The sequence below is a fragment of the Netta rufina genome (assembly GCF_964035555.1).
Source record: "Netta rufina genome assembly, chromosome: 1".
Taxonomy (NCBI): Eukaryota; Metazoa; Chordata; class Aves; order Anseriformes; family Anatidae; genus Netta; species Netta rufina.
In genome coordinates, this window is record NC_140123.1 from 181,058,866 (window position 1) to 181,083,554 (window position 24,689).

Sequence of the window (24,689 nt, forward strand, 5' to 3'; positions counted from 1 at the left end):
GATTTTCTATTGAATAAACACTAAGAAAATTTTAAAAGAAGAAAGTAGAAAATTTACATCCATATGCAAGAAACATACAATAAAATCAATTTAGCTATTTTGAAGCTTACTCTTTGAAAACTGGAATAAAACTCAAGAGAAGCAGCAGTCTGTATAGATTAATCAGATGACTAAAAATAAAAATGAAACTATTTTCAATCTTACTGCAAAACCAGTACCTTTCAGAAATTATTCATGTAATCTAAAATAAGTGCAATGCAAAAAAATGATGTCAGCTTATCCTGGAATCTTGCAATATTATCTTAGTTTTGGTTTTGAGCTCAGAAGCCAAATCTTCAGCTGATACAAACCAATGAGGATTTTCTGACTTCACAAAAGCCCTGATTTAAATACATTAGCCAAGCATAGGGAAAAGATTACTCAGGCATCCTTCAGATATAGGATTATGAGAAATGTATCAAAGACTTGCCCTTCTGATGTCTGGACCTCATGGAAATGAGTAATGACCGTAAGAAACAGAGGGGGTTCTCTACAAGGAAACAGCCCCCTAGGATGGAGTTACAGTGTATGCCTAAACCTCAGTGCAGGTTACCTCTACGGAGTAGCTGGCAATCCTGGCCCCCGGTCATTCACATAGGTTGGTGCACATTTTAACTGTCCTTTACATGCAAGTAACTCCTTACAATGAAAACCTTGCTGGATTGTGAGGAAGGCAGAGGATGGCACATACCCAGTTTACCCAAAATGCAGTCTTGGCTTGGTGAGGTGTACATCCATATCCAACAGCAATATTTCCAAGTTTCTACAGATCAGATACTGCGTGTGCATGTGTGTGGGAGCTAATTATGATTGCGGTGATGTGAACTATGGGCTTAACAAATGAACCATATGGGAAATGCAGCCCAAAAGTTCTGACCTGATAAAAGCAGTTGGATTCATGATAAGCCTGACCAGACTGACAGGAGATTAGGACTGATGAAAATAATACAAGCATCTACTTAGCAGGCTAGAGGTTCAGCCATTGGAAACTAGTTTCAGTTTGATACAGAAGTAGACCACCGAGGCGGAGTTTCTATCATAAAGTGAGTTGTGCGCCTATGGTAAAATGGTAGGAACCCAGATGTTATAATAGCTGAAGATGAAAATCAGAAACAGCTCAGAGAAAGTTTCTTTAGTTTGTTGATAATCAATGAACTTTACTAATCACATAGCTACATCCCACAACGCAAACAAAAGAGAAAGTGAATAAATCAAAGCATGCAAATCTACAAAGCTCATACTTCTGACAATACAGAAGAATAGAGAAAACAGAACTTGTGAGTGGATGGACTGAGTTGGAACTCAAGAAATACAGGGGTAAGCCAGCGCTACCAGATTTTAAGAAAACTTACAGACAAGGAATAAGAAAGTTTCCAAGAAAAGAACAATCTTCTGGCAGAAGTTATTCATGTGGGTAAAAAGAAATTGTTTGAAGTTTTCTCTAAGACTTGCTCTGAATAATAAACAAACAATCCCTAACACTATAAACAAGTGACAATTGAAACTGTGCTTTTAAAGACTAGATGATTGTCTTAGCCTGAGGAAATATGACAGCTATCCAACACTCAGTGATCTTTCTGCAAGAATTTGATTAAAAGACGAGAATGAAGGTCGAAGAAGATAATAGCTTTGGAAAAATTAGCTACTAATATAAAATTCAGAAATTTTACAAGGATATGGATGCTTGCATGTGTACTATATATGCCATCTTTTCAAATGGATTAAAAACATGAAGATATAAATCATGTGACACGCTCCAGCAAAATTTTATCATATGCTTTTGCAAAATTTGGACAATAGTAACTTGCTAAAGTAAGAACATTTTTTGGTGACAACTGTTTTTTTTTAATCTCACAAGTTCTTTACTAAATCAATTTTTATACATTACTAATAGCAATTACTTACTTAAGTTTTCTAGGAGGTGTTTACAGTCATCAGTAGCAACATCATGCAATGTTCGGTTACACTTATCTTTTCTTTCAGCCTCTAGTCCACCATGGCTACAAAGGATTTCTAGACAGTTCTGCAAAGGTAAGAGCTGTGTTAATTAATTGTCCATTTGCTGCATTGCAAAGCTCTACCATTACACAAGACTCCTAACTGAAATTCTTATAAATGCATTTCCAAAGATCAGCTACAGAATTTCTATATATGGTTGTCCAAGCAATATTCCTCACTGAGTTGAAAACCAGGTGTAAAAATATTTTATACACCAGTCTTGAAAGTCTCAAATGAAGATTTTGAAAAAGCAGAACATAACACAACCAGGCTTCTACAGTCTTCAAGCATCAAGAGCTGATCCATTGAAATGAGCAGTTCTTAACATCTGGCCACTAGTTTAGATATTCACATAAGGAAACAGAAGCCCTAGGTCACAATACGATACAACAGAGCCATTTCAATACATCATGTTTTGAAAATCTGTTCCTCGATATTCAAGCAATACTAAAAAGGCAATTCTAAAGCTTAATAAAGACTAAATCAGGAAGCTATTCAAATGAATCCATAGAACCAGTTTTCACTCTCTGTTTCAGCAAGTATAAGATTCCATCATGCCTGACATCTTAGTGGTACAGAGCAAAAGAAAAACAATCTTTTAAAATCACCTTTCAAGCCTCTCATTTGGCAGAAAAACACAAATTTCTCCAGGCATACAGTGAAATAATAACAATGCATTTATACTAAACTCAAAGCACAAACATTTTTTAGATCATACAGTGTAGATACCAACAGCATGATTGCCTTTTAAACTTTGAAGACTGAATAAATATATACATATATATATTAAAAATATATTTATGTTTATATATATATTTATATATATAAAAAAATATATATAGAGAGAGAGAGGGGCATGGTTGACAAAAGCAAAAAATCATTACATTTCATTAGAAACAAGCTATGAACAGATACATTTGAATTGGTACAATCATACTATAACCAAAAAAATCAATTATATGGGCATTTCAAAACTAGGAAAAAAAAAAGCCCTCACGAAACTACATTTCAAATTTTGATTTGAAATCAGTGGTCAGAAGATCCATTAATTCCTGATTTTTAATGACATTTAACAACAATACAGGTGGCCTGTATGAAAGCATTGTCATCCTTAGACATGCCTTCAAGGACAGATATCCATTTCAAAAATTCGTTATCACTAATGATACTAATTATTATTGTATTGTTAACCTCTGGATCTAACTGTAGCAGAGAAACAAATCTCGAAAATACAGAGAAACAGCTTATAAATGTTCCAATCGTTCCACGTTTGGCTTTTGTTACCTGTTTTGTAGCTGCTGTTACAGAAAGAAATCTGTCAGTACATACGATATTCTGACACATTTCAGTCATTTAAGCCCTAGCTTCCCGTGAGATTTACTATACAGCAGTTCCAGCACTTGCCAAACATTTCAAAAATTTATTAGCTCACTAAATTCTCCATTAAAAAAATAATCATGAGGAAGAAAAACAAAACAAAACAAAACAAAATTCCTGTATATTCTCATCAGGTTTGTAAGTTAAGTGTTTCTCAAATGAATGTAATGAGTGGCAGAGAGCAGAACGGAGAGGATTGAACTGTGAGGCTGAAAGTAGGAAGTAAGGAGGGAAAAAAAGAGGTGTGAAAGAACAAAAAATGAGGGTTATTTCCTCAGTAGAATAAGAAGTTTAGCTGGCCTGCAGAGCAGCAACAATTAGCGGCTAAGATGCCCTACAATAATTCACCTGTGAATGCCTTATGCCTAACAATCTTGAACTACTGTGCAAGTGCCAGAACTGTTTACAGGCAACTATCATGTAGTGTCATGAAAGACACAGCACTGGCAGTACAGATAAAGGATTAGAGAATGGAGATGAATTGTTAATAGTACTTAAAGATGTATTAAGCATTCTTTATCTTCTTAATAGCCCAAACATTTTTCTTGAGTCAAAAAATGCATTTAATAAAATAAATAAACATACGTTAATATACTAACCATCAAATCTGTAGCTATTATAAATTTTTCATATCAAATGTATCAGGAAAAAAGCAAATATAATGGCAGATATTGAATCAGGCATGCAGCCACAAGATACTTTTTAAAATCTTGCACTGCATTATCCTAATTCAGTCTGTTCTGTGTTTAGTAATTATTCTTTATTTTCTCCTTGGGTAAAAGTGTCACAGTAAGATCTGACTGACAGCTGTCATATAAATAAATCACCTTCTCAATAGTCAAGAACACTATTCCACATCCAGAAATGCTCTTGTGTGTAATCAGTTAAACCTGTCAACGTTTGTCTCTATATTATCAGTTTTCCTGACCCCAAGCTTATTAACTGCCTGCTAAAAAGGCTGCCCAAAATAAGTAATTAAATAATGTATTATTGCACAGATGATTAATATTTCTTTTCCTGCAGGGAAATTGTTTGTAGTTAAATTGTCCCTAACTGCAACTGTAAACTATATCTGTTTAACATCTTTGTTAAATACATGTCACCCTGGCATTTAGGGTGGGATTCACTTCAGCTTAACTTTGAAAGTCTGAATCTCAGGTAATCACGTTCTCTCTCTCTCTCTTTTTTTTTTAATTTTTATTTTATTTTAATTTCTCCAGAATAAATATGCATTTAAAAGAATGATTCATCCCATTTAAGTTGGATATGTAGCTCCTGGGGTAAATGATCCAATGGAAGTATCTTTCCATCTCTGTTAAATCAAGCGTGACAACAAACTAAATAAGAAAATTAGACTTGACATCTAAGTTTTAGTGGTTCAAAGTGAAAAAAGGATTTATCTTGCCTAAATTCTAGCACACTACCGTAACTTGTTCACATAGACTGACCTTAAAGCCTTTTGATGCTGCTATGTGAGCAGCAGTCCAACCCTCTTTGTCAGCATGGTTGATGAGATCTGCAGAAATAACAGGTTTTCCTCTACTGCCACAGCCGTCTTCTCTCTTCTCCAAATCAAAGTAGTCTGAATTAGGCTCTATATCAGGTAAAGAGTTCCCATTGTTTGGCTCTCCATAGTACATCAGGAGCTTGAGACTGTCAACATTACCAGAATCCACTGCTGCGTGAATGGGTGACCAGCCATCCTGAAGAAACAAAAACAAAAAGCACACTCCCACCAAACACATAGGAAAATGACTGCAGAACTCGTATCAGCAATGAATCTGAATGAAATGCTCTGCTTGGCAATTGAAAAGATAGGCAAGAGTGACAACATAATCCTTCAGGAATATGGAGTTACTTATATGTATTTGGGGTGCAGGAATGAGAGGGAAGGAAATGTAGCACAGTAATTTTACAGTTTTGTACAAGGATGGGGGAATAGATTGAGACTTCAAAGCATTTAAGAGGAGTGTAAGTAATAAAGTACTCGCTGTTAGAAGACTGATTCCTTACTACATATCAAATTAACATGACTAATGATCAATAATCTGTATCATATTGCATCAATCAATTAACCAGGTATTTTCATGTGTTTGACATCATAACTTTCCCTCATGTGAAAAAAATATTTTCATTTGAAACTCATCATAAATGAATCCAAAAAATCCCCTATATGCTTAGCAAAATGTACTGTGAGGCTAACACTCTTTTCTGTTTCTGGACAGCCTACACCCCACATTTGTTGTCATGCTTACTTCAAAATCTTCAGGAAAAAACAATCAGGAAACTACCTGAAAAGAGCAGTACCTAGATGTTAATTTTGAGACAGTCCTCCTCCTTTTCTACTGCACACTTGATTTCTTTTTTTGCCATATTCTGTCATTTGTGATATGAGACTTTATAATACTGGCTAGCAAATCTGGGCGGCGGGGTGTGTGTGTGTGTGTGTGTTGCTCAAAGACAACAATAGTAACTCATAACATAAAAGGTGGAAACAAAATCTTTATCTCTACCTTTCCACCTTAAAATAATTCAAACCAGAAGAGTCCTGTTTTGCATGTCTGGTGCTGAAGAATAGTGTGTAGAATAAATTGCAGACAGAATCTGAAGTATGTAAAATAATATGGAAGTCACGTACCTCAGGAGATTTTAGTCAAAATACACAGTTTAACAAAAAAGGAAAGTAGGATGAAAAGAAAATAATACTAATTTCAAATGACATGACATATTCCAGCTTTAAAGAAAACTTTAAATAAATACTTCAATGTAAACATTGTCTAGGTGTTTGCAATTATTCAGGATTATACAATGTATTTTAACTTTACAAACTACTTTTACTTACACTGGTTTTTACTGTTCGATCTGCTCCTCTTTTCAACAAGAGCTTAATACAATCATTATTTCCATTTTTACAAGCCAGGTACAAAGGTGTCTGTCCTCTTTCAGCAGCATGGTTAATATCAGCCTGATACATAATTAATAATTCTGCACACCTACAGCAAACAATAAGTTAGTATAATTATCCCGTATTTGACATTCAAAAACTTTAAAATTGACAATATTTAAATATCAATTTATTTTTTTTTTTTGGGGGGGGGGGGAGGGGGTAAAGTACTGATTGTATAGATACAGATCAACCCATGATTTTATTCATCACACATACATAGGTATATAATTTTATACTTATGTACAATAAAGATGTAAAATCAAGTTACTTTAAACCCATAAATCTGAAAATAAATATTTATGTCTTTAATGTTATGATTTAACATTTAATTTTACAAGGCTAATAAAAAACTTTATGACAGCTGAGCAATGAAGTAGTATTTCTTTTGTGACTACTGATCTTTAAAATAGTTCCAAGAAGAAAACAAACAAAACACAGCAACTCCCATTCCTCTTATCAAACTACTGGTCTCTTTGTTTGTTGGTTGGACTAGCTTTAGACACCAGCAAAAGAGAAGAAAACTGGAAGGGACAGCAAAAGGGGCAGGATGGTTTGGGGTGTGTTGGCAGCAGCTACTGGAGCAGGGAGGAAAGAAGACGAGGTGCAGTGCTGAGGAGCACTTGAGACTCATTAGGGGCCTGAGTATGGATCCGAGATCCTGTACTTCCTCATGACCTTGTAGCATTAAGTCCAGTTCTCTTCCTGATTCTTACAACAGGGTTGTCCCCTTTTCCCCTTCCAAACCCAGCTTTTCAGCAACTCTGAAGGCTTTACAAAAATCTTAATTCTTTCCTATTCCCTCTGCAGTTAAAAACAGTTTGAACATAAGATAACTCCCCATCTCCCTTGCTCAGTATTTATCAGTCTATAAAGATAAAAGGATAGCAACATTGAAGCCTGAAAGCAACTAACACAATGCCATATAACTAAATGTAAGGACACCATACTAGAGTAAACAGTATGACAAAATATTTTAAACAATATTATATATATATAATATTGTTTATAACATATATATATATTCCATATATATGAGAATGTAAGAAATTACAGAGGAAAAAACAGAAGCACTTAAAAAAACCCTACTCTTAGTAAGGGTTTTATTTAGTCAGAAAATCAATTGTTCAAGACTTTTTTTTTTTTTTTTTTTAACTCCAGTGTGAATGACCAAGCTGCACTTTCTGAAAACATTCAGATAAACTGAAAGAAAACAAAATTAATGTTCTACTTTATCATATGTTGAACATGCACTCTAACCATATCATCACAAACCAAAAAGTTGTCTTAAGCTGGGCTCATTGCAAGACACCTCCATAAAGCAACTGCAGATTGAGTTTTGAGTCTGCTGTATCAAAAATACCTATTCTGTCATTTTGCATTGTATTCAAGCTGTTGTACTGCACGATGATAGCAGGTTCTTAAAAATCTAGCAGTTCTGATTCTTTGACACTTCAAGGAAGACTGTCTAATTGCAGGTTCATAAATCAGCTTCAAGAAGACTTTGCTGAATATCCTACAGTGTTCCCTGGGGGACTGGATGACTCTGGAAATGCTACGCTCATTTTTATGTCAAGGGCAATTAAGGTCAGCTTGGTTTGGACCACATGGGAAATGACTTTCAAAGTTTTACTTAAGCATTTTCTGAATTACCAAACAACCCCAAAGAGCTGTCAATTTTTTTTTTTTTTTTTTTTTTTGAGTCCTTAATTCTGTCTGGAACAACAACATTGTCCCAGTTCACAAGTAACGTTAACTGACATGTCTGTTACAGGGGACTGGCTAGCAAATCTACCACAGACAAATAGTGTGTAATTGATAGCAGTTTATTGTCAATAACTCCAGATTCTTACTGCTGCAGAAACACAAGTACCACCGACTATGCAACAGAACACTTCAACAACAACAGACTACAACACTGCCCCAGATTTTGCCTATTACAGACTTTTGTTGAGCCAGAAATTTCAAGTGATCAACAAATAAAAACAGCTAGAAGCATTTGAAGTCTCTCTGATATTTTCATCTGGCCCTGTTATTATTCCACACTCACTTTTACAATTTGGTTCATGTTTAATATCTAAGAAAGTGAAAGGAAAAAAAGCATTTAGGGATTTCATGCTACGTAATAACACTAAGAGAAAAAGAAGATGAAGTCTGAAATACCGTAACTGCAGACAATACAAAGCAAAGTGTGAGGGTAAATCATGAATAAAAAGCTAAATATTGAAACAAATGAAAAAATCAAAGATATTTATTTTAGTGAGAGAAAATAAAGTGTAACTTTGGTTCATTTTATCAAATCATATACATGTTTTACAGATTCTTTGTAAAACACCGAAACATTTTATTAGACCTGTATTTTTGTGCTCAAAACACCTACTGGGGTGTTTCTGGTTTAAAGACTTCCAGTAAAAGGTATTCCTTAGTTGATAAGCTTGAAGTTCTCTAAGAAGTGGCAACAATCTCTAATGTTCCTTATACATCTGTGGAAGATCATGAAAAATGATAGGGACAACCTAGTTGGCTCAGGGCCTATCACAGTGTAACAATGCTCAAAGACTTTGATTCCTATATGCTACTGTAGCTCAGAAAAACCCTTACAAATATTAAAATGTGAGACTAAAAAAACTAATCAAAAACTGAAGATAAATAAAACCAAACATACATCAAACAAATGTAAAGTCTATAATAAAGACCCCCTAGTCATACTGTTTGATACAGTTGCATCTTTGCATCTGTAAAATAGCTTTATTCTGGATAAGGGTGCTCTGGAAGAGGTTATCTAATAGCTGCTTCCAACTTTCAGTTCTATTTCCTATGATTCTATGATACACAGTAAAGCTGCAAAAAGGAAACACGGGGTTAGCTTTCAGCTCCTCCACTTAAAGAAAAGGGAGGAAAAAAAATCATCTGGATGAATTGTTGTGTACTGGTTCTCTTATAAAGAGATGACAGAATTCTCAAACCACGCTGTCATAAAACACCAATCTTTCTAAAACAGGCGCTTCAAAGATAAAAGCAAATTACTGTAAGTATGTTCTTAGAAATATTCTTTGACTCATACATAATTTTCTGTTTTTCAAACTTACTGATACAAAAACTTAGACATTAAAAAAACTCTTTTGGATGTTTAAAGTATTTGATTCCATCACTTATAAGAAAACTTAGATAAATGTTCTTTTGTCTCTGTATATGATAAATCACACTTCTCTATGCTTCAAAAATTTAATACAAAAATAATTTATTTTCCTTATTCCTCTGTTAAGCCTGTATTTTGGCTGAGAACATGAAGAAAATTAAGAAATTCAAAGGTATGACTACCATGTAGACCAGCATCACGTTGTGGTTACTAACAGTACACATGTTCAACAACCATAAGAGCTGCAACTGGAAAAAAAAAAAAAAAGAAAATAGGAAAATATCGAAAATAGAACATCATATGAATTTGAGTGGTTGTTTTCAGTAAATTATATTTAAATGCACTTACAGCTAAGAATGCAACAGTAGTGTAAAGTGTAATGTAAGGAAAATATGTAAAGTAATGTAAACAGAATACAAGGAGAGCAATAGCTGACGAGAAAAATATTAAGACTTCACTTACTTGACATGTCCCTGAGCAACTGCTGAACACAAGGGTGTAAAGCCATTTTTATCAGCAGCATCAACTTGTGCTTCTGCAGTCAGCAGCAATCTCACACAATCTATAAATTGAGAATAAACATAGACTGATGCAACAAAACCAAGTGGTTAAAACTACCAGAAGATAAAACCTGCTCAAGGAGCATCACCTTGGAGCAACAGCTGCCAGCCTTTATGACTATACGCCACACATCTTAGCGAACCAAAGTAGAAGCTCAGGAAGGAATTTGCAGGAGAGAGATGAGAGATGAGAATTGCTCCCTCGGGGCACCACCACTCTACTGCAAAAAGGGCCTGGGTTGGACTCTACTGGATCCAAAAACATGCCCATTAGGGGCAACTCCCGTTGTTAGTGTTAGCTAGTTTAGCTATTTCCAAAGCTGGAAATATGAATTAACCAGCAGCCCCCAATGGCAGCACATTCCCACTGGCAGCCACGTGACAAGTCCCCAAAACGACAGCCACAGTGGAAATGCTCACAAACTGCACGGAACTCAAACAGCAGGCTGGCCAACCTTCTACTAGGACACTTTGACATGGGATTGCAATGACTAATAAGATCACAAAAGCAAAAAACCCCAAAACTTTTCCTATTCAGAATGTTTCCTGAATAACATGGTTCAAATAATAGCAGCCTGACTCCATCAAGCAAAATTAAATTAAAAAAAGTAATTACACAGCAATTATACTGACATTCATCCATATATTGGAATATCATTTAATTCAATAAAGCTTGAAGAAAATACTAAATCTCCACTATATTCTTAAAATTGTTTCTACATCAAAATAAAACAAGTCTTTTGTAGCTAAAACTACTACCTTGAAAATAAGCTCAGCTTGAACACCAGTTATAAACTCCTGGCCCAGTTTCTGAGCACGCTTAATGCATCCTGTTACAGCACTGAGTAAGATCCTGGAGCCAAGTTGTAATAGTAAAGTTCATCTCTAGACACCAGAAAAATACCTTTAGAATTATTTCGAAATCTGACTGAAACATTTCTGAATATACTCACTGGTGTTACAATTCTTTCAAATATTAACGGCAGATGTGGAATTGATTAAATAAATAATTTAAGATTAAGAAGTAAGATTCTAAACCATTGAAAATCATTATATTGCAATTTAAGATTCTTAAATGCATAATCTGATTTGAAATAGCACTTCTTTTTTAAAGTTGTTTGTCAAGATAAACTACCTAATTTAACCTGTAGTATTTTTAAGTCATGAAGAAACTCTCTGTCAACTAAACTTAACTAGTATTTCCACATGTAATACAATGCTAATTAAAGGCAAATTGTATTTTCAATCACTTTGCAGCAGGAAAAAATACTTTAACATTGACATAATTTGTACCTCTTTCCATTGTCAATCCCAGTCTTACATTAAAAAGGATTCCTGCTTGTTATCCTAAAATTCTTCTAAAGTTTTTGAAGGATATTGAATTACTTTTTTTTTTCTAGTAGTTTCAAGTATTTGGTAATACTCTTTGGCTTCTTCACAAAGCATACGTTAGCCATGCAAAAGCAACGAAGAACGCACAGAACAAGACCACCTTTCCAGAAAGGTACAGTTAACTCACAATTATTGATTGGCAGATCATTCAGGTAGTAGCTTATCTATGTGAAAATACTGTTTCTGATGAAGATCACTGAAAAGAGCTCTTTATTCTCCAGGCCGGGTGCAAGCATGAGGAAGCATAGCTACTTTCATAAGGCATACCATGTGAGCTAGCAAGGTCTATACAACCTATTCTGGTAGCACATCACGTAAAAGAGCAATAATCTCCAAGAAGCCTGCATCCTCTAGATGGATTTTAATTGGGATTTGGATGAGAATAATTGAGGTCAATCCAGACTCATTAACTCCAGTTCACTGCCATAGAAGTAATCAGCAGTGGAGAGTACTGGGCAGAAGGGCAGGTACAAGACAGATACTGATGTCATTTATTAAAGGTGTTGGTCAAAACAAAATGTGGAAGTTCATTAGCAAACACCTGGAGACTTTGCTGCTCTCCATCAAAGCGGGACAGTCAGTTCCTCCAGAGTGCTGGCAAACACCATGCAGATATATCCAGTGGCTTGGCAGACCTAACTTCACGTAGCTCTCTCTCTTTGCACCTCACCCATTCTACTTCCCAAAGCATTCCAGTTTTTTCTATCAACGATGGTCCCACAGCCTCCAAATACTCATGGTAGAGGAGAATTGATTATACAAAAAAAGCATGCGATTAGCACATAGCTGAGTCCAAAAGATATTATTATTGGATATTATTCTCTTTACATCTCTGTTTCAGGAACTCTTACTGCTTAATTCTCTCTTTCTGAGCCACCTCGTGAGTGGCAGAGAATGCTCCGGATTGCCAGCACTAGTCAAGATGCAGATGTATGGGGCTTTGGGCGACCAGATCTATGACAAGGGAGTTGGGACTGGATGATCTTAAGTCCTTTCCAGTACAAACCATTCTATGCATCAGTCACATGAACTGGTGTGCATGTTATCAAACACGTAGTAGATTCAAGTGGCTCCTACTTTGTTAATGGCTTAAACCAAGATAGCCTGACAAACAATCTGTTCAGCTCTCCCAGTTTAGTGGTTAAATCATAACAACAACAGTTTCCTAGTGTCCATTCAAACAGAAAGAAAGTACTTAGTGTATATTTTTAGGGTGAAGTTTTTTCTCTCAGACCCACGGAACTGAGGACAGTGTGTGCACAGAAACAAAGAAGCTGCTATGAGCTTCATGTGCTGGGACAAAAAAACAAAAAAAAAAAAACAAGCTGCAGCTCTCAAAGGCCAACTGTTTCTGAACAGGAAGGCTATCCTTTTTGTAAATAGAACAGATTATAAAGAATATTTGAGTGTTCTCTTATCTTGTATAGTTGTCAGTTTTCTCTATAGACTGGGCTGCAAGCACACAACAGCTGCTGCCGCAGTCTTGGTTACAGTGTGCTCTACCTTTCTTTAGATATCTACAGATCTTAAATACTATATTTCTTCACTGAAAGCATGTGGAGACCATTTGCATTCCACTCTTCCCAGGCTCTGCAATATGGTGGTTGTTTCTGAAGGGAGGTACTCACTAAACTGGCCCCTACCAAGTCTAGAGCTACTCTTTATTTCTGGTCAAGTATATCCCGGGAGAAAGAAAAAAATCTGGTTAGTTGACTTAGAGGAAACAAGACGTCCCAAAAATCGCTGAACCTATTTAGTCACTAACTCCAGGTTGAATGTATTCCCAATAAATCATATCATGGTGTTCTCACCCTCCAGGGTAAGCATATGTGTTAAGTCTTCCACAGAAAGAAAGAAAGAAAGAAATCAGTCAAAAGACAGTAACTTACCATTGACAATCCTACTTAACACAATGAAAAACTTTGTAAAATTTAAATGGTTTTATCCTTTTAAAAAATACATCAGTGTCATTTCTTTCAATCTTTTTAGTTAAGAAAGCTATTAACAAAGACTTTTTAAAGTATGAGATTTATCCCTATAATTCCTTTGTTCCATCTGTATGTTTTAACATAACATTATTCTTAAAAGACTGCATTTTGAAGAGCTGCATCTATCCATGCACTTGGGAACAAACTGCAAGTAACAAACAGAGGATCACATATTAAAGTTAATCACAAAAACCTTTCTCCAAAAATACTATAAATCTAATTATTTGCATCACTCTCAATTTTCATATAATATATTACGAAGACACCAGTGTTACTGCTGTGTGATTCTCTCGTTCAAGAACTCATACAATCCACTTAGTCACTAAAATGCCATTTGTAAAGCAAAGTATTATTCACATCCTGTCAACTATAAATAGCAGTGCGACACTAAAACTATGGTTACATATATACATATGGTTTTTTATCTTAAAAAGTAAAAGGTACCAAACAGCTACAGGATGCATATGTGTATGCTTGTTTGTATTATTTTGTTTTCATGCTTCTCCAAGTGCCTATTATTTGAAAATTTGCTAAGAAAACAAGAAATCAAGTTGCCTTTGCTGTCAGTAAGAGCTGCTTAGTAATTGTAACTGCAGATCAGGGCATTTGCTTGAAAACATACTAGGAATACAAGATGAGAGGAGAACTGGGGCAAGCACTGTCGTCCACAAATACCACCAATGGACATAAATCTAGAAAAATCTACAGAACATCCATTCAGTAAGGGGAAAAATAAATCCATGCTGTATAATAAATGTGGACCCTTAATACTGTAGACAAAAAGTTGCAAGAAATACTAAGTGCCAAAGGAAGAAAATAAAATAAAGGACTTTTGCAATAGTATAAGGGTCATTGCAACAGCAAAGAATCTGTCAGATGAAAAGGCCCAGATGTTACTAGGAGGTAAACCATAGCACCTAGCAAAGAAAGACAAAATGCATTGTGAACAAAGGGAAAATTCCTCTTATCCTCATGCCTGGTAGCAAAATTAACCCTGAATGTGTCAGAAAAACGTATACCATTTGCCTAGCTATGGATTTTGGAACCTAGCTTTACACTCTGATTTTAAAAATACTTCAGGGAAAAAAAAAAAGAATATTTTTCTCCAAATACTATTTTAATCAGTGAATCAGGGATTATGTCACTAACAAATACGTTGTTAGATGAAATAACAAAGTAGTCTTGAATGCAGTGGCTTTTAAGTCACCACATTCCACCTTCTCTTGTGAAAAACTAATCCTGATTTCACTAAAAGTTAAGTGTACTCTGATTTAGAGAAAGCTGCTGTTCAAAAGCCTTTGATAATGCTGTGAAAACTGTTACTTGGACTTTGTATCTATATAATTTTAAATCATTTTGTTAAAGTACCTATAAAATATGAAGACTGACAGTGTGAAGGTTCAGAGATTCTACCTCCTCAAGGCTAAGGGCTGGAAAAGTGGAGAAAAGAAAAAGAAAATTGTTAACTACCTCAGTAGAATGTAGGGAATGAACTGAGGCTATTTCATCTAGTTCAAATATAAAGAAGGTTCATTTTAATGATTCCCCAAGTAACACACTACTCTGAAAACATCTTCCATCATTTTCAATGCTGCTGCAGAAACACTGGTGATGACATATTCTTCTTTGCTTACTGTAAGGCAAAGTTTGTTCTTTCAAGTTTTTGCCTTTGCTACAAAAAAGAAAAAATCAAAATTGTCAAAGAACTTGGGGTGAAGATACTTGATTGCTTTTTATAGCAAGGGAGTGGAGAATTAGAATGGATGTTCATGCAGAACACAAGCAAGAATGCCTTTCTGTGTTCCCATTTTTTTCTCTGGAAGTATTGCTTATATATATATATATGCTATACTATGACTTTTGTCATGTAAACTATGTATCTCAGTTTCAGTTTCATATTTTAAAAAGTGCATTTGATTAATTTAATATTAAAAGCTAATGAAGTAATACTTTACTTCACATGAATGCTGTAACAAAACTTGGAATCACTTACCTGTATGTCCATTCGTAGCAGCAGAATACAAGGCAGAATAGCCATCTTCACAAGAGTAATTAATGTCCAGTCCTTCTTCATTAAGCAGCATTGATAATAAAGTGACATTTCCCTGGGCAGCAGCTTGGTGAAGAAGGGTGGGCCTGCCACCCAGGGGGACAGGACCACCACTTGTTAACAAAGGGGTTAGGGAGGAAGACCAGCCTGTGAGTTAAAGCAACAGAAGTTAGAAGGAAGACAAATAAATAAAGCTTTGCATTTTCTGTGCTCTTTCAAAAATTAAGAAGGATTTTCAAAATGACAGAATTCGTTAGTTTAGCACAAGTTATGTGATAATGCTTTGTCTGCAAGAACATAATCTGAAGAATAAAAACTTTGTACAGGGATGACAAGTTGTTAAAGCAAACGATTTCAACAGGTTAATGTAAAACTTGTTATGAATTGTAGCAGTGGCTGGATGTCTGCCAAAATTAAAAATTTATATTAATAAAATTCAGAAAGTACTGAAAGTTTTCTATAAGTTTTAATTGGATATATTGGGAAGGCTTTTTTTAAAGTATCTAAGGAAAGGTTTCCAAAACAAAATGTGTTTATGTGAAAATTTATTATCCCTTACAGTCTTAGCCCAAGCCTCATTATATCTCATCCATAGTTATATAAACAAATAATGCAGACAACTCTTAATAACTTCAACTGACTTTCAATAACTTTGTGGGAAAAAATAATTTGCAGAAATAATGCAGAAATAAATACTGAGCAACATCTTAAGGTAATGACCATTTTACTCAGCAATACTTAAATGATATATTATAAATGTTCCAGTGTGAATGAATAAAGGTTATATAAAATTCACTAGTGAAAGCTTTCAAGTTATGCAGCTCAAAGACAGTATTCAACCCAAAGCTTTAAAAGCTTTGGAGTTATCTTGGTTAAATGTTGCCTTCATTACTTTTCAGCTTTAGTAGGGAGTTTGTTAAGAATATGAAGTTTGCTGCATAAGGCATAAAAAATTTTGTGCATTCTTCCTTGATCAAGGACTGCAAGAGAAAATAGGAGAAAGATCTTTTTGTATATTACCTTTGGAAATTCCACATTCTCTGTTTCCCTCTTGAATAAGTAAGTTTATTCGTATTCTGTAGCCACATACAAGATATTATATCAGACTGAAATCTGACAATATGAGGAAAGTTTGACTAGATTTTAACGTAGCTCTGTGACACTCAACACTGAAGAGGAGCTGCAGGGCACTACCTCCAGCTCCATCAAGCTGGTTAAGTGCTACCCAACCTTCAACACCTAGAACCAAAATAGTACTGTGCTAGGATAAGCTCTACATTTTAGAAAAAGAAAATTAAATATGGAAACTCCCCCCAAAGATTTCTATGGATGTAACAGATTTGGGAACCTTGCAAGATCCAGGCAAATTTTAATTAAGTTCCAGTCTTACATTGGAAACCATCAGCTGAGCAGCACTTATTAAGAGAGCATAGCTTGATCTCAGTTCAAAACAACAAAGAAATATGTGCTGAGTATTGTTATACTTGTTTCAAAAGCAAGCTGAATTTATCATTTCAAATTAAATTTACTAACTTAGTACATAAAAGAAAATATATTTGCAGTATTTTCACAATGTTAGCTTACTATTCAACTTATTTTCTTTATAGAGTATAAAATTTATCAGTACAGCTGTGAAATTACCTTATAAATTTAGTTTTAAACTGATGAAAAACTCTAAAGTTAACTCCATCCACCTTTCTATAACTTCAGTTCTGAAGTTACCTTTTGACTACTAATACTTTTATTAATGTTTGTTTTTCCTATATTTTTAATTAAGAATTTTGAAGGTTTTCAAAAGTTTTCAGAAAAACTAAGGAAGATACAAAGTAAATTACATCTTTTAAGTGATAAAATATACTACATTTACAGTTCCAACAGTTGAGAACAGCTGACTTAAAAAAAATCCCCAAAGAACTTAATAACTATTGTCCATCCTCTCCACTATAAAAGTGCCTTTATTTTTCTGATTTTCTATTATTATTTGATACTAAGTGTGCTGCTGTTCTTAGTACACACATCACTGTTTTTTAACTGGCATTTGATATGTATTTTTTACTGTCTCGACATGGTAGTTGATAGTGGACGCTGCTTGTATGGCACTCCAGAACAGTCTTGGTTCAAGCTTCCTCCTCATTTTAGAAATACAATCTGATTCGTATGGGATTTAGGGGAGTTTGGGGAGACTGACTCTAAGCTGTAAGCATGAAGTCCACTCTGCAAAGCTGTTTCATAATGTGAATAGTATTGCTGGGAATCCTTCCTTATTGAAAATAGTGCAAGGTAGTTTTTTTTTATTGTTGTTGTTTTAAAGCATTAAGGGAAATAGAAAGAAAAAATAATAATAAGGAATGTTTATTGTGCCATATGTGCTATCTTAATTTTTGTTCCAACACCCTGAAATTACATTGTGGAAATTCAGTGATGACATTCATTATATGTAGCTATCATTGGATGAAATCTTTCTGCACAGAAAGATACAGAAACTGAACAATAAGATATATGCAAGTTTGGTTTCTATCATCAATGTAAATGAATACAATCAGGCTGCATTTAAATAGAAAATAAATACATCAATATTAGGAAATACCAATAAATAAGGTACATCATTACAGATGCAAAAAGTTAGGAAATGTGAAGCATCTGTGAAAGCTTGTAGGACATGCAGTGATGAAGGGCAGAGGGATAGACAAAAACAGCTTCTGGCATCAGCTTCAGAATGTGGAGATGGTTAATTTCAGAGCCCAGATCAGTGCCTTACCCCCCCCCCCCCCCTGCCCCTTTTATATTCTAAGCCAATTGAATAGAGAGAATAATTAAAGAAATCACTATAGAAATGAGCAAAACAAAAACCATACTTCACTGAAAAGTGACATAAAAAGCGCCAAACCAAGAAGAAAGTGAAAGCAGAGATCCCAGGGGTATGAAAATCCAACTGCCTAGATTCATTTCCATTTTGAAGTCTTAGAGCCATTGAAATGTAGGAATCCAAACAGAGCAGAAGCACTTTGGCACCAGTTCAAAGGCTGCTGAAGTTAATGAAAACACTGTCGCAGATTTTGAATCAGGCCATAAATGTTCATTGTAATTTCTTTATGTGCAGTCTGTTCAACATTGATGACAAAAGCTGGTGTCTTTTCTTACCAGGACTGAAAAGAGCAACACAGTACAGTGCCCCACATTTAAAGGAAGGTATCACTGCATTCATTTAACAGAACATGTGACTGAAACTATCTGAACTCATATTTTAAGATTTCTTTTAATACTTGTTCTTTCTAGAACCAAGACACTCCCCCAGTGAAAATCACACTATTGATATGTTCTTACAGCAATCCAACCTAACTAGGACATTTGTTTTCAAAATAAGAAAAGGAATGCCTTAGTGACTAGGCTATTGTCAATTCTTCTGACTCCACAGTAAGAAGAAAGAAACGTGAAATTATCAAGAAACCAAAAAATATGAAAGTTGAGGATTCTTTCCATTTCTTTCAATATTAAATCTGTTTTTCACATTTTTGTAAAATATTACAAAATTCAGATTGAAGCTCACTACTTACTATACAATAAAAAATGAATAAGATTTCACTATGTTCTGCCTTAACTGAAAGAAAAATTGAAATTCCAAACATTTTCTGGAAAAAAAAAAAAGTAAATAAAGTAGATTAAAGCCAACCAGAAAATTAGCAAAACTACCTGAATCTGTGGCTAGAGGGCATGGCAAAATGCAGATATGGGAACGAGGTTTCAGTAAGATCATACTCAAAAAAAAGAAACTGAAAAAAGAAAGCAAATGAGTGATATTAATTCAGGCATTACTGGCCAAATCATCTTACTTAAAACAGTGTTATTGAGTTTGGTCTAGCTTTTTTCTAAGGCAAAGTCAATTTGTTTATTAAATCTGTTTTTTTTTTTTTTTTTCTCAGCATAAAAATTCAATGGAAATGTCTTTCCATAATTGCTTAATGTCTACTGCTCAAAGTTTATTTAGTTCTAGTGCAGATCACAGGAACACTTGGCCCAAATAGATAAAGTATCCTTAAAAACAAATAAAAAATAAGAAACAAGGTTGGATTGGAGAAAAATGCAATCAAGTGTTACTTTAGGTTAAAGTCAAAGGAGCTCCTGAATATTCACCTGAATATTGCAAATTTACTAACATTCTTTCTGCCTTATTTTGGAGGTCAGTAGAGGAGGGATATTAAAATAACAGCTTTGATAAAAATTAATAGTAGACCACCAAATATAGTTTAAGTAATCTTTTTTTTGCGTACTTCTGGTTATGGGGTATGTTTCCCATTTTCATTTGTGAAAATTCACAAAAAGCAGTGCCACTTACAGAACACTAAGTGTCAAATACTCAGAACAAGGATTATGAGATTAAACGGTCTCAATTGTTTCTATCCCTTCCAATAGCAAGTGAAGACTGAGTAAAGCCTAAATTACGAAAGGCAATCTGAACACATAAAACAGTACAATTGAAAAAACAACAGTTTTTGACAAAAATCTCATGTTTGAGAATTGCCTTTAAGAACTGTCATGAATTTCACAAGCTAAAAATTCACTATTTGGTGAGAGTCCTATTTAAAGAATGATTGTTGCCTAAAAACGTTCATACTTAGAAGCACAAACTAGTGCATGCAGTTATGAAGTCAAGTAGGAAAGAAATAAAGTAAACTTATATTTAAGATAGAAGATTTATTTTTTTTTTAGAGAATAATCAAAAACTGTTTTAATTGATCATTAAAGATCATCTAGTTAATGTAAAGGTAATTGAAATATACAGTCTATTTCACACTGGCAGGGTTTGTGCAAGACAGCCTCTAGCCCACAGAAACTATTAACTTTGAAGCTGATTTTCCCAATAATTAATTTGTTGTACATTAATAGAAACTTAAATTCTTTACAAAGTTATAATTCCATTATGGAGTCTAACAGCTCCTGAAGGCAGATGAGATTCAGATAATATCTGGAACACTGGAAGACTAATGAACTATCTGACACGGTAATTGGACTATCAAAAAATAAAGCTTGAAAATTCAGGGCATCTATATGAAAAACAATAAACTAAGAGGCAGCCATCAAATCCCACAGCTGATGACTTCAAGATGTAGTAGACAAATGCAGGATAAGATTTTTGAGGTCATATTTCTGTGTCATACTCCAGAAAGGAGAGAAGATTTTGACAGTGTGGTGTACTAGGCAAATGTTAAAAGCATAACTGTATGAATAAGATTTCACTATGGTCTGATTTAACTGAAAGTAAATTTGAAATTCCAAACATTTTCTGGAAAAAAAAAAAAAGAAAGAAAAAAAAAAGTAAATAAAAGATATTAAAACTTGAGAAACGTGCTGGAAGTCTTCATTGAAGTGGAATGGGAATAAAAATTCCTAAATAATGCAAACCTTGGAATCTCCTGTATATACAGATACAGGTTGTCCCATGGTGCTATCAGAACAATTTCCCCAAGACTAGAGAGTTAGTCCAACTGCCTTACCAACTTGCCAACTGCGTGGAGCAACCACCACCAAAAAGTGGTCAGCTGTGTGATGGGAGCACACCAACTGTGGGGGGCAGTTCGTACCCTATAGATGAGATAAAGATACTCAAGTTAAAAGGGACTAAAGGACCATAACTGAACTGAAAGTAACTGTATGAAGTTTCAGATCATTCAAGCATTCTTCAGTGTTAACAAAGATTTTTTGTGTCCAAAGTGCTCAACTCTGCAACCATCTTCTCACCGCAGTGCAAGTGAGGGTAAAGAAAGGCTTCTACCTGATCTTTCAGTGCTATTGATCCCAGCAAGGACATACACTGAAAAGAATTTATAGGAGATCTGCAATTAACTCAAAAGGAGTTCAGGGCTTTCTTTGTTCATTTAGCTGTCATCAAGAAGATATCCTGAAGCTGGCAACAAATGAGGCTTGAAAGTCTTCACCACAATGCAAAATGAATAGCAGATACATGCACTGACTGCAGACTTGGACTGTTCACATAACGTTTAGATTTTAATGTTCTCCAACATCAAGCCTTTGCTGATATTAATTGAAGTGAACCTGTGAGATGTCATGTATAGCTATTAATAAAGCCTACAACTATAAATACCTGCCAAAAAAAAAAATACAGAAAAAGGAAATAAAACCTCAGTATATTTCTGTAGGTATGAAGTGCTATATTTCAAACTGTGCTGTTATCCAGGCAATAATGTACCTTGAACTGCAAGCATTTAGTGCCATAGGAGAAGAATACAGCTATGCCCTATTTACTAAAAGATTCAAAAAAGCACTGAAAGTAACTGAAGCACATATTACATGGAAGATCATCAGCAGAGATAAAGTTCAAAACATTATTTCAGGCTAAGAAAGCATTTTGTAGTCCAAAATAACAATATTAATAAAAGGTAATTTGTTTAATATTTCATAATCCACTGCCCATTTGCTCTAAATGTTAGAACTATTTACCTTTAAAAAAATAGCTTCAATTTTGAGACCTCCTTGAGGAAGCAAACTAATTGAGGACATTACTAATTCATGCAAAAGAATTTCCATACCCCTGGAATGTGCAAAAAATATAAATGGAAATTTCAGTGCTTAGAAAGGAAACAAAAGAAAAAGGTAAATAAAGCAAATGAGAAATTTAGAGTAAAAACAAAACATTACTTCAGAGGGAGACAGTTTGTAGCATATCAATCCCTTTACCTGATGCTGTTACCAGGAGGCTGTCTGAATCACATGGTCTACAGGATGAAGCACTAACAGGGTTTATGGAGGAGCTACAGGCAATGGTGGTGGGAATGACAAAGGAATTTTCTGAACATGCAGATTGGTTCAGTCCAGGGAAGTGGGAAGGCCAGGCACCCACCTGAGATGTGGCTATGGCTGGTATGGCACAGCCTGCAGGTGCCACAGATAAATCTATAGCAGGTTTTGGTGGCAGCTGAGGTGAGGACTTAGAAATAATTTCCTCATTTATTACCCTGATTCCTTGTGGTGAACTTGAAAGAGGTGAGGTCACGGTTTTGCTGTCAGTTTTTACACTTGTATTTGGGGATCGACTACTATCCATTAAAACCTTAAGCTGTGGGTGTGGTGGAGAAGGAGTTTGCGAAAGCCCTGGTTTTTTAGGAGGAATGGGCGGAGGATTTCCTCTGTCAATTCTTGATACACTAGGTGTCTTTAAATTCATTCTACCGACTGGGGGGTAAGTGCCAACTTCCATTGAATGTGATGTCCCAGGCCGCGACGGAGGGCCGCTTTGAGGGCTGGTAAATCTTGAAAGGACTTGGGTGACAGTATTCCGAGCTACCTGCTTGGCAACTAGGTTGTCACGACTAGTAGGAGATACGTCCCTTGAGGGAGGGCTTTGGGTTGTGTTTCCATTTTGGTCTTGATCGTTAGCATTTGCTTGAAATCTAAACCTAGCTGCTTGGACTCGTGGATTTAGGCCTGGATGGCCAGTAGCATTGGCAGACGGTGAATGCAAACTGTGCATAGATGAAGTTACTGAGTGATTCTGAGTTGTGACAGTTGGTGTGGAAGGAGTGCAAAGGGAAGTACTATTTGGAAAGGGGGAAGTGCTACTTGGTAAATCAGGTGATGAGCCTGTACTTGGTCCATTTTCCTCAGTTCTGTTTTGATTCTGTGTAGGAACAGGAGTTGCAGGAGGGACAAGTTCATTATGTGAAGACTGCCTATCAATGACAGGTTTCACAAGTGCTGCATTGGCACACACATTCATTTTTGTATTGCCAGACACTAGCGGGTTCACTGTGGAAGGCTTCACAGATACAGTCAAAGGCAACTTCTTAGTATTCTCAGTGCTACTGTCCGTCACTACAGGATCTGTTTGGCAGGCAATAGTTCTTGAACTCAGCTCTTCTGTTTCAACGGAAACAGAAACAAGGCTTCTATCTTTATTTTTATCTTTGTTTTTAAGAGAAAGATTAGCTTTACTGTCATTCTCCTTCTTTAATTGCTCAATCATTTTTATCATTCTGTCTCTTTCTTCTCTGAGGTCACTGGTGTGTGCTTCCTCTCTATGAAGTTTGGCACGCAACTGCTCTCTCTCTGTGTCAAACTCAGACAGCTGCTTTTCCATCTGAGCCTCCATTTGTGTACTCCTTTGTTTCTCAGCTGCAAGAGACTCCTCCAATTCACTAGCCTTTTTCTTTTCCTCTTCAAATTTTGACATCACTTCTTCCAGTTTCTGGGCTTCTTCTACTATTCGTCCAGACAACTGCTTACACTCTTTCACTAGCATCAATACTACATGCTTGTTCTTGCCACGTTCTTCTTCAAGACGAGCAGACAGCTTTTTGTGCTCCAGCTCAAGATTCTGTAACTGAGATTTTTCCATTTCCAGCTGTACGAAAACATATAGAAAAATTCTCATTAGCAAGATGCAGACTTTCAACATCACCTAGTATTAATGTGACATTAATATTTTAACCTTTGAGAGTATGCCTAAAATGAACCTGTCTGCCCAGGAAAGTGATTTGTGGTATCTAATGCAAGTGCCTATAAGCAAGAAAAAGAGACAGGCATCTCTGAAGAGCAATGCAGAGACTAAGTAAAACTATCTATTTTGCTCTATCGATAACACAAAGACTCCACAAATTGATTAAATCCTCATGATTTCTGAGTGAGGATCTGCCTGTTCTCCAGAAATCAGGCAAGCATTGAAATTAGATACCTGATTCAACATGTACGTAAGACATGACAGAGTCCTCTTCTCAGTACAGGAATTGGACACAATTAAGAAATAAGTTTTGCAGAAAAAGCCCAGAAACGAAAGTTTAAGTTCCAGGCCTTCCTCAGACTAAAGAAAATTAATGTTGAAAAACACAGTCCATGCCCATAGCAGTTGTCTTATTTACTAACATTTATAAAAAATACATTAATTTCTGAGAGCAATTTTTCGGTATAGTCACAGACATTTTCCTGTACTTACTAACAGTAGAATGTCTTGCTGACATCAGTGATGTATAATCTATGCTGTAGGCTAGGATCTACTATTATGTGCAGAAAACAGATGAGAATAAGTTTTCCACTCATTCATACAGTCAACGCCTCTAACTCACTCATTTTGCCCACTAACTGTTCCTTTATTCAAAGACTGTCTCATAGAAAAGCACTGGAAAAATACAAGTTAACACACTGATTTATAAAATAATTACTAATAGTAAGGCATCCTAAATTACTTTGTATT

General features: G+C 35.2%; 1 protein-coding gene across 2 annotated transcripts in view; it reads right to left on the bottom strand.

Annotated features, from left to right (window-relative positions):
- The window catches only part of CTTNBP2 (cortactin binding protein 2), an 87,767-nt gene that overhangs the window by 25,017 nt on the left and 38,061 nt on the right, over positions 1-24,689 (bottom strand). For both annotated transcript variants that reach the window (XR_014619271.1, XM_084304433.1), the window contains exons 4-9: positions 22,181-23,843; positions 15,431-15,634; positions 9,960-10,059; positions 6,257-6,407; positions 4,863-5,117; positions 1,945-2,062 (exon numbers count right to left, since the gene is read on the bottom strand). Coding sequence is in view for 1 of the 2 variants with exons in the window: in XM_084304433.1 (XP_084160559.1) it covers positions 1,945-2,062; positions 4,863-5,117; positions 6,257-6,407; positions 9,960-10,059; positions 15,431-15,634; positions 22,181-23,843 (2,491 nt within the window). In the remaining variant the exon portion in view is untranslated. The remainder of the gene's footprint in view (positions 1-1,944; positions 2,063-4,862; positions 5,118-6,256; positions 6,408-9,959; positions 10,060-15,430; positions 15,635-22,180; positions 23,844-24,689) is intronic.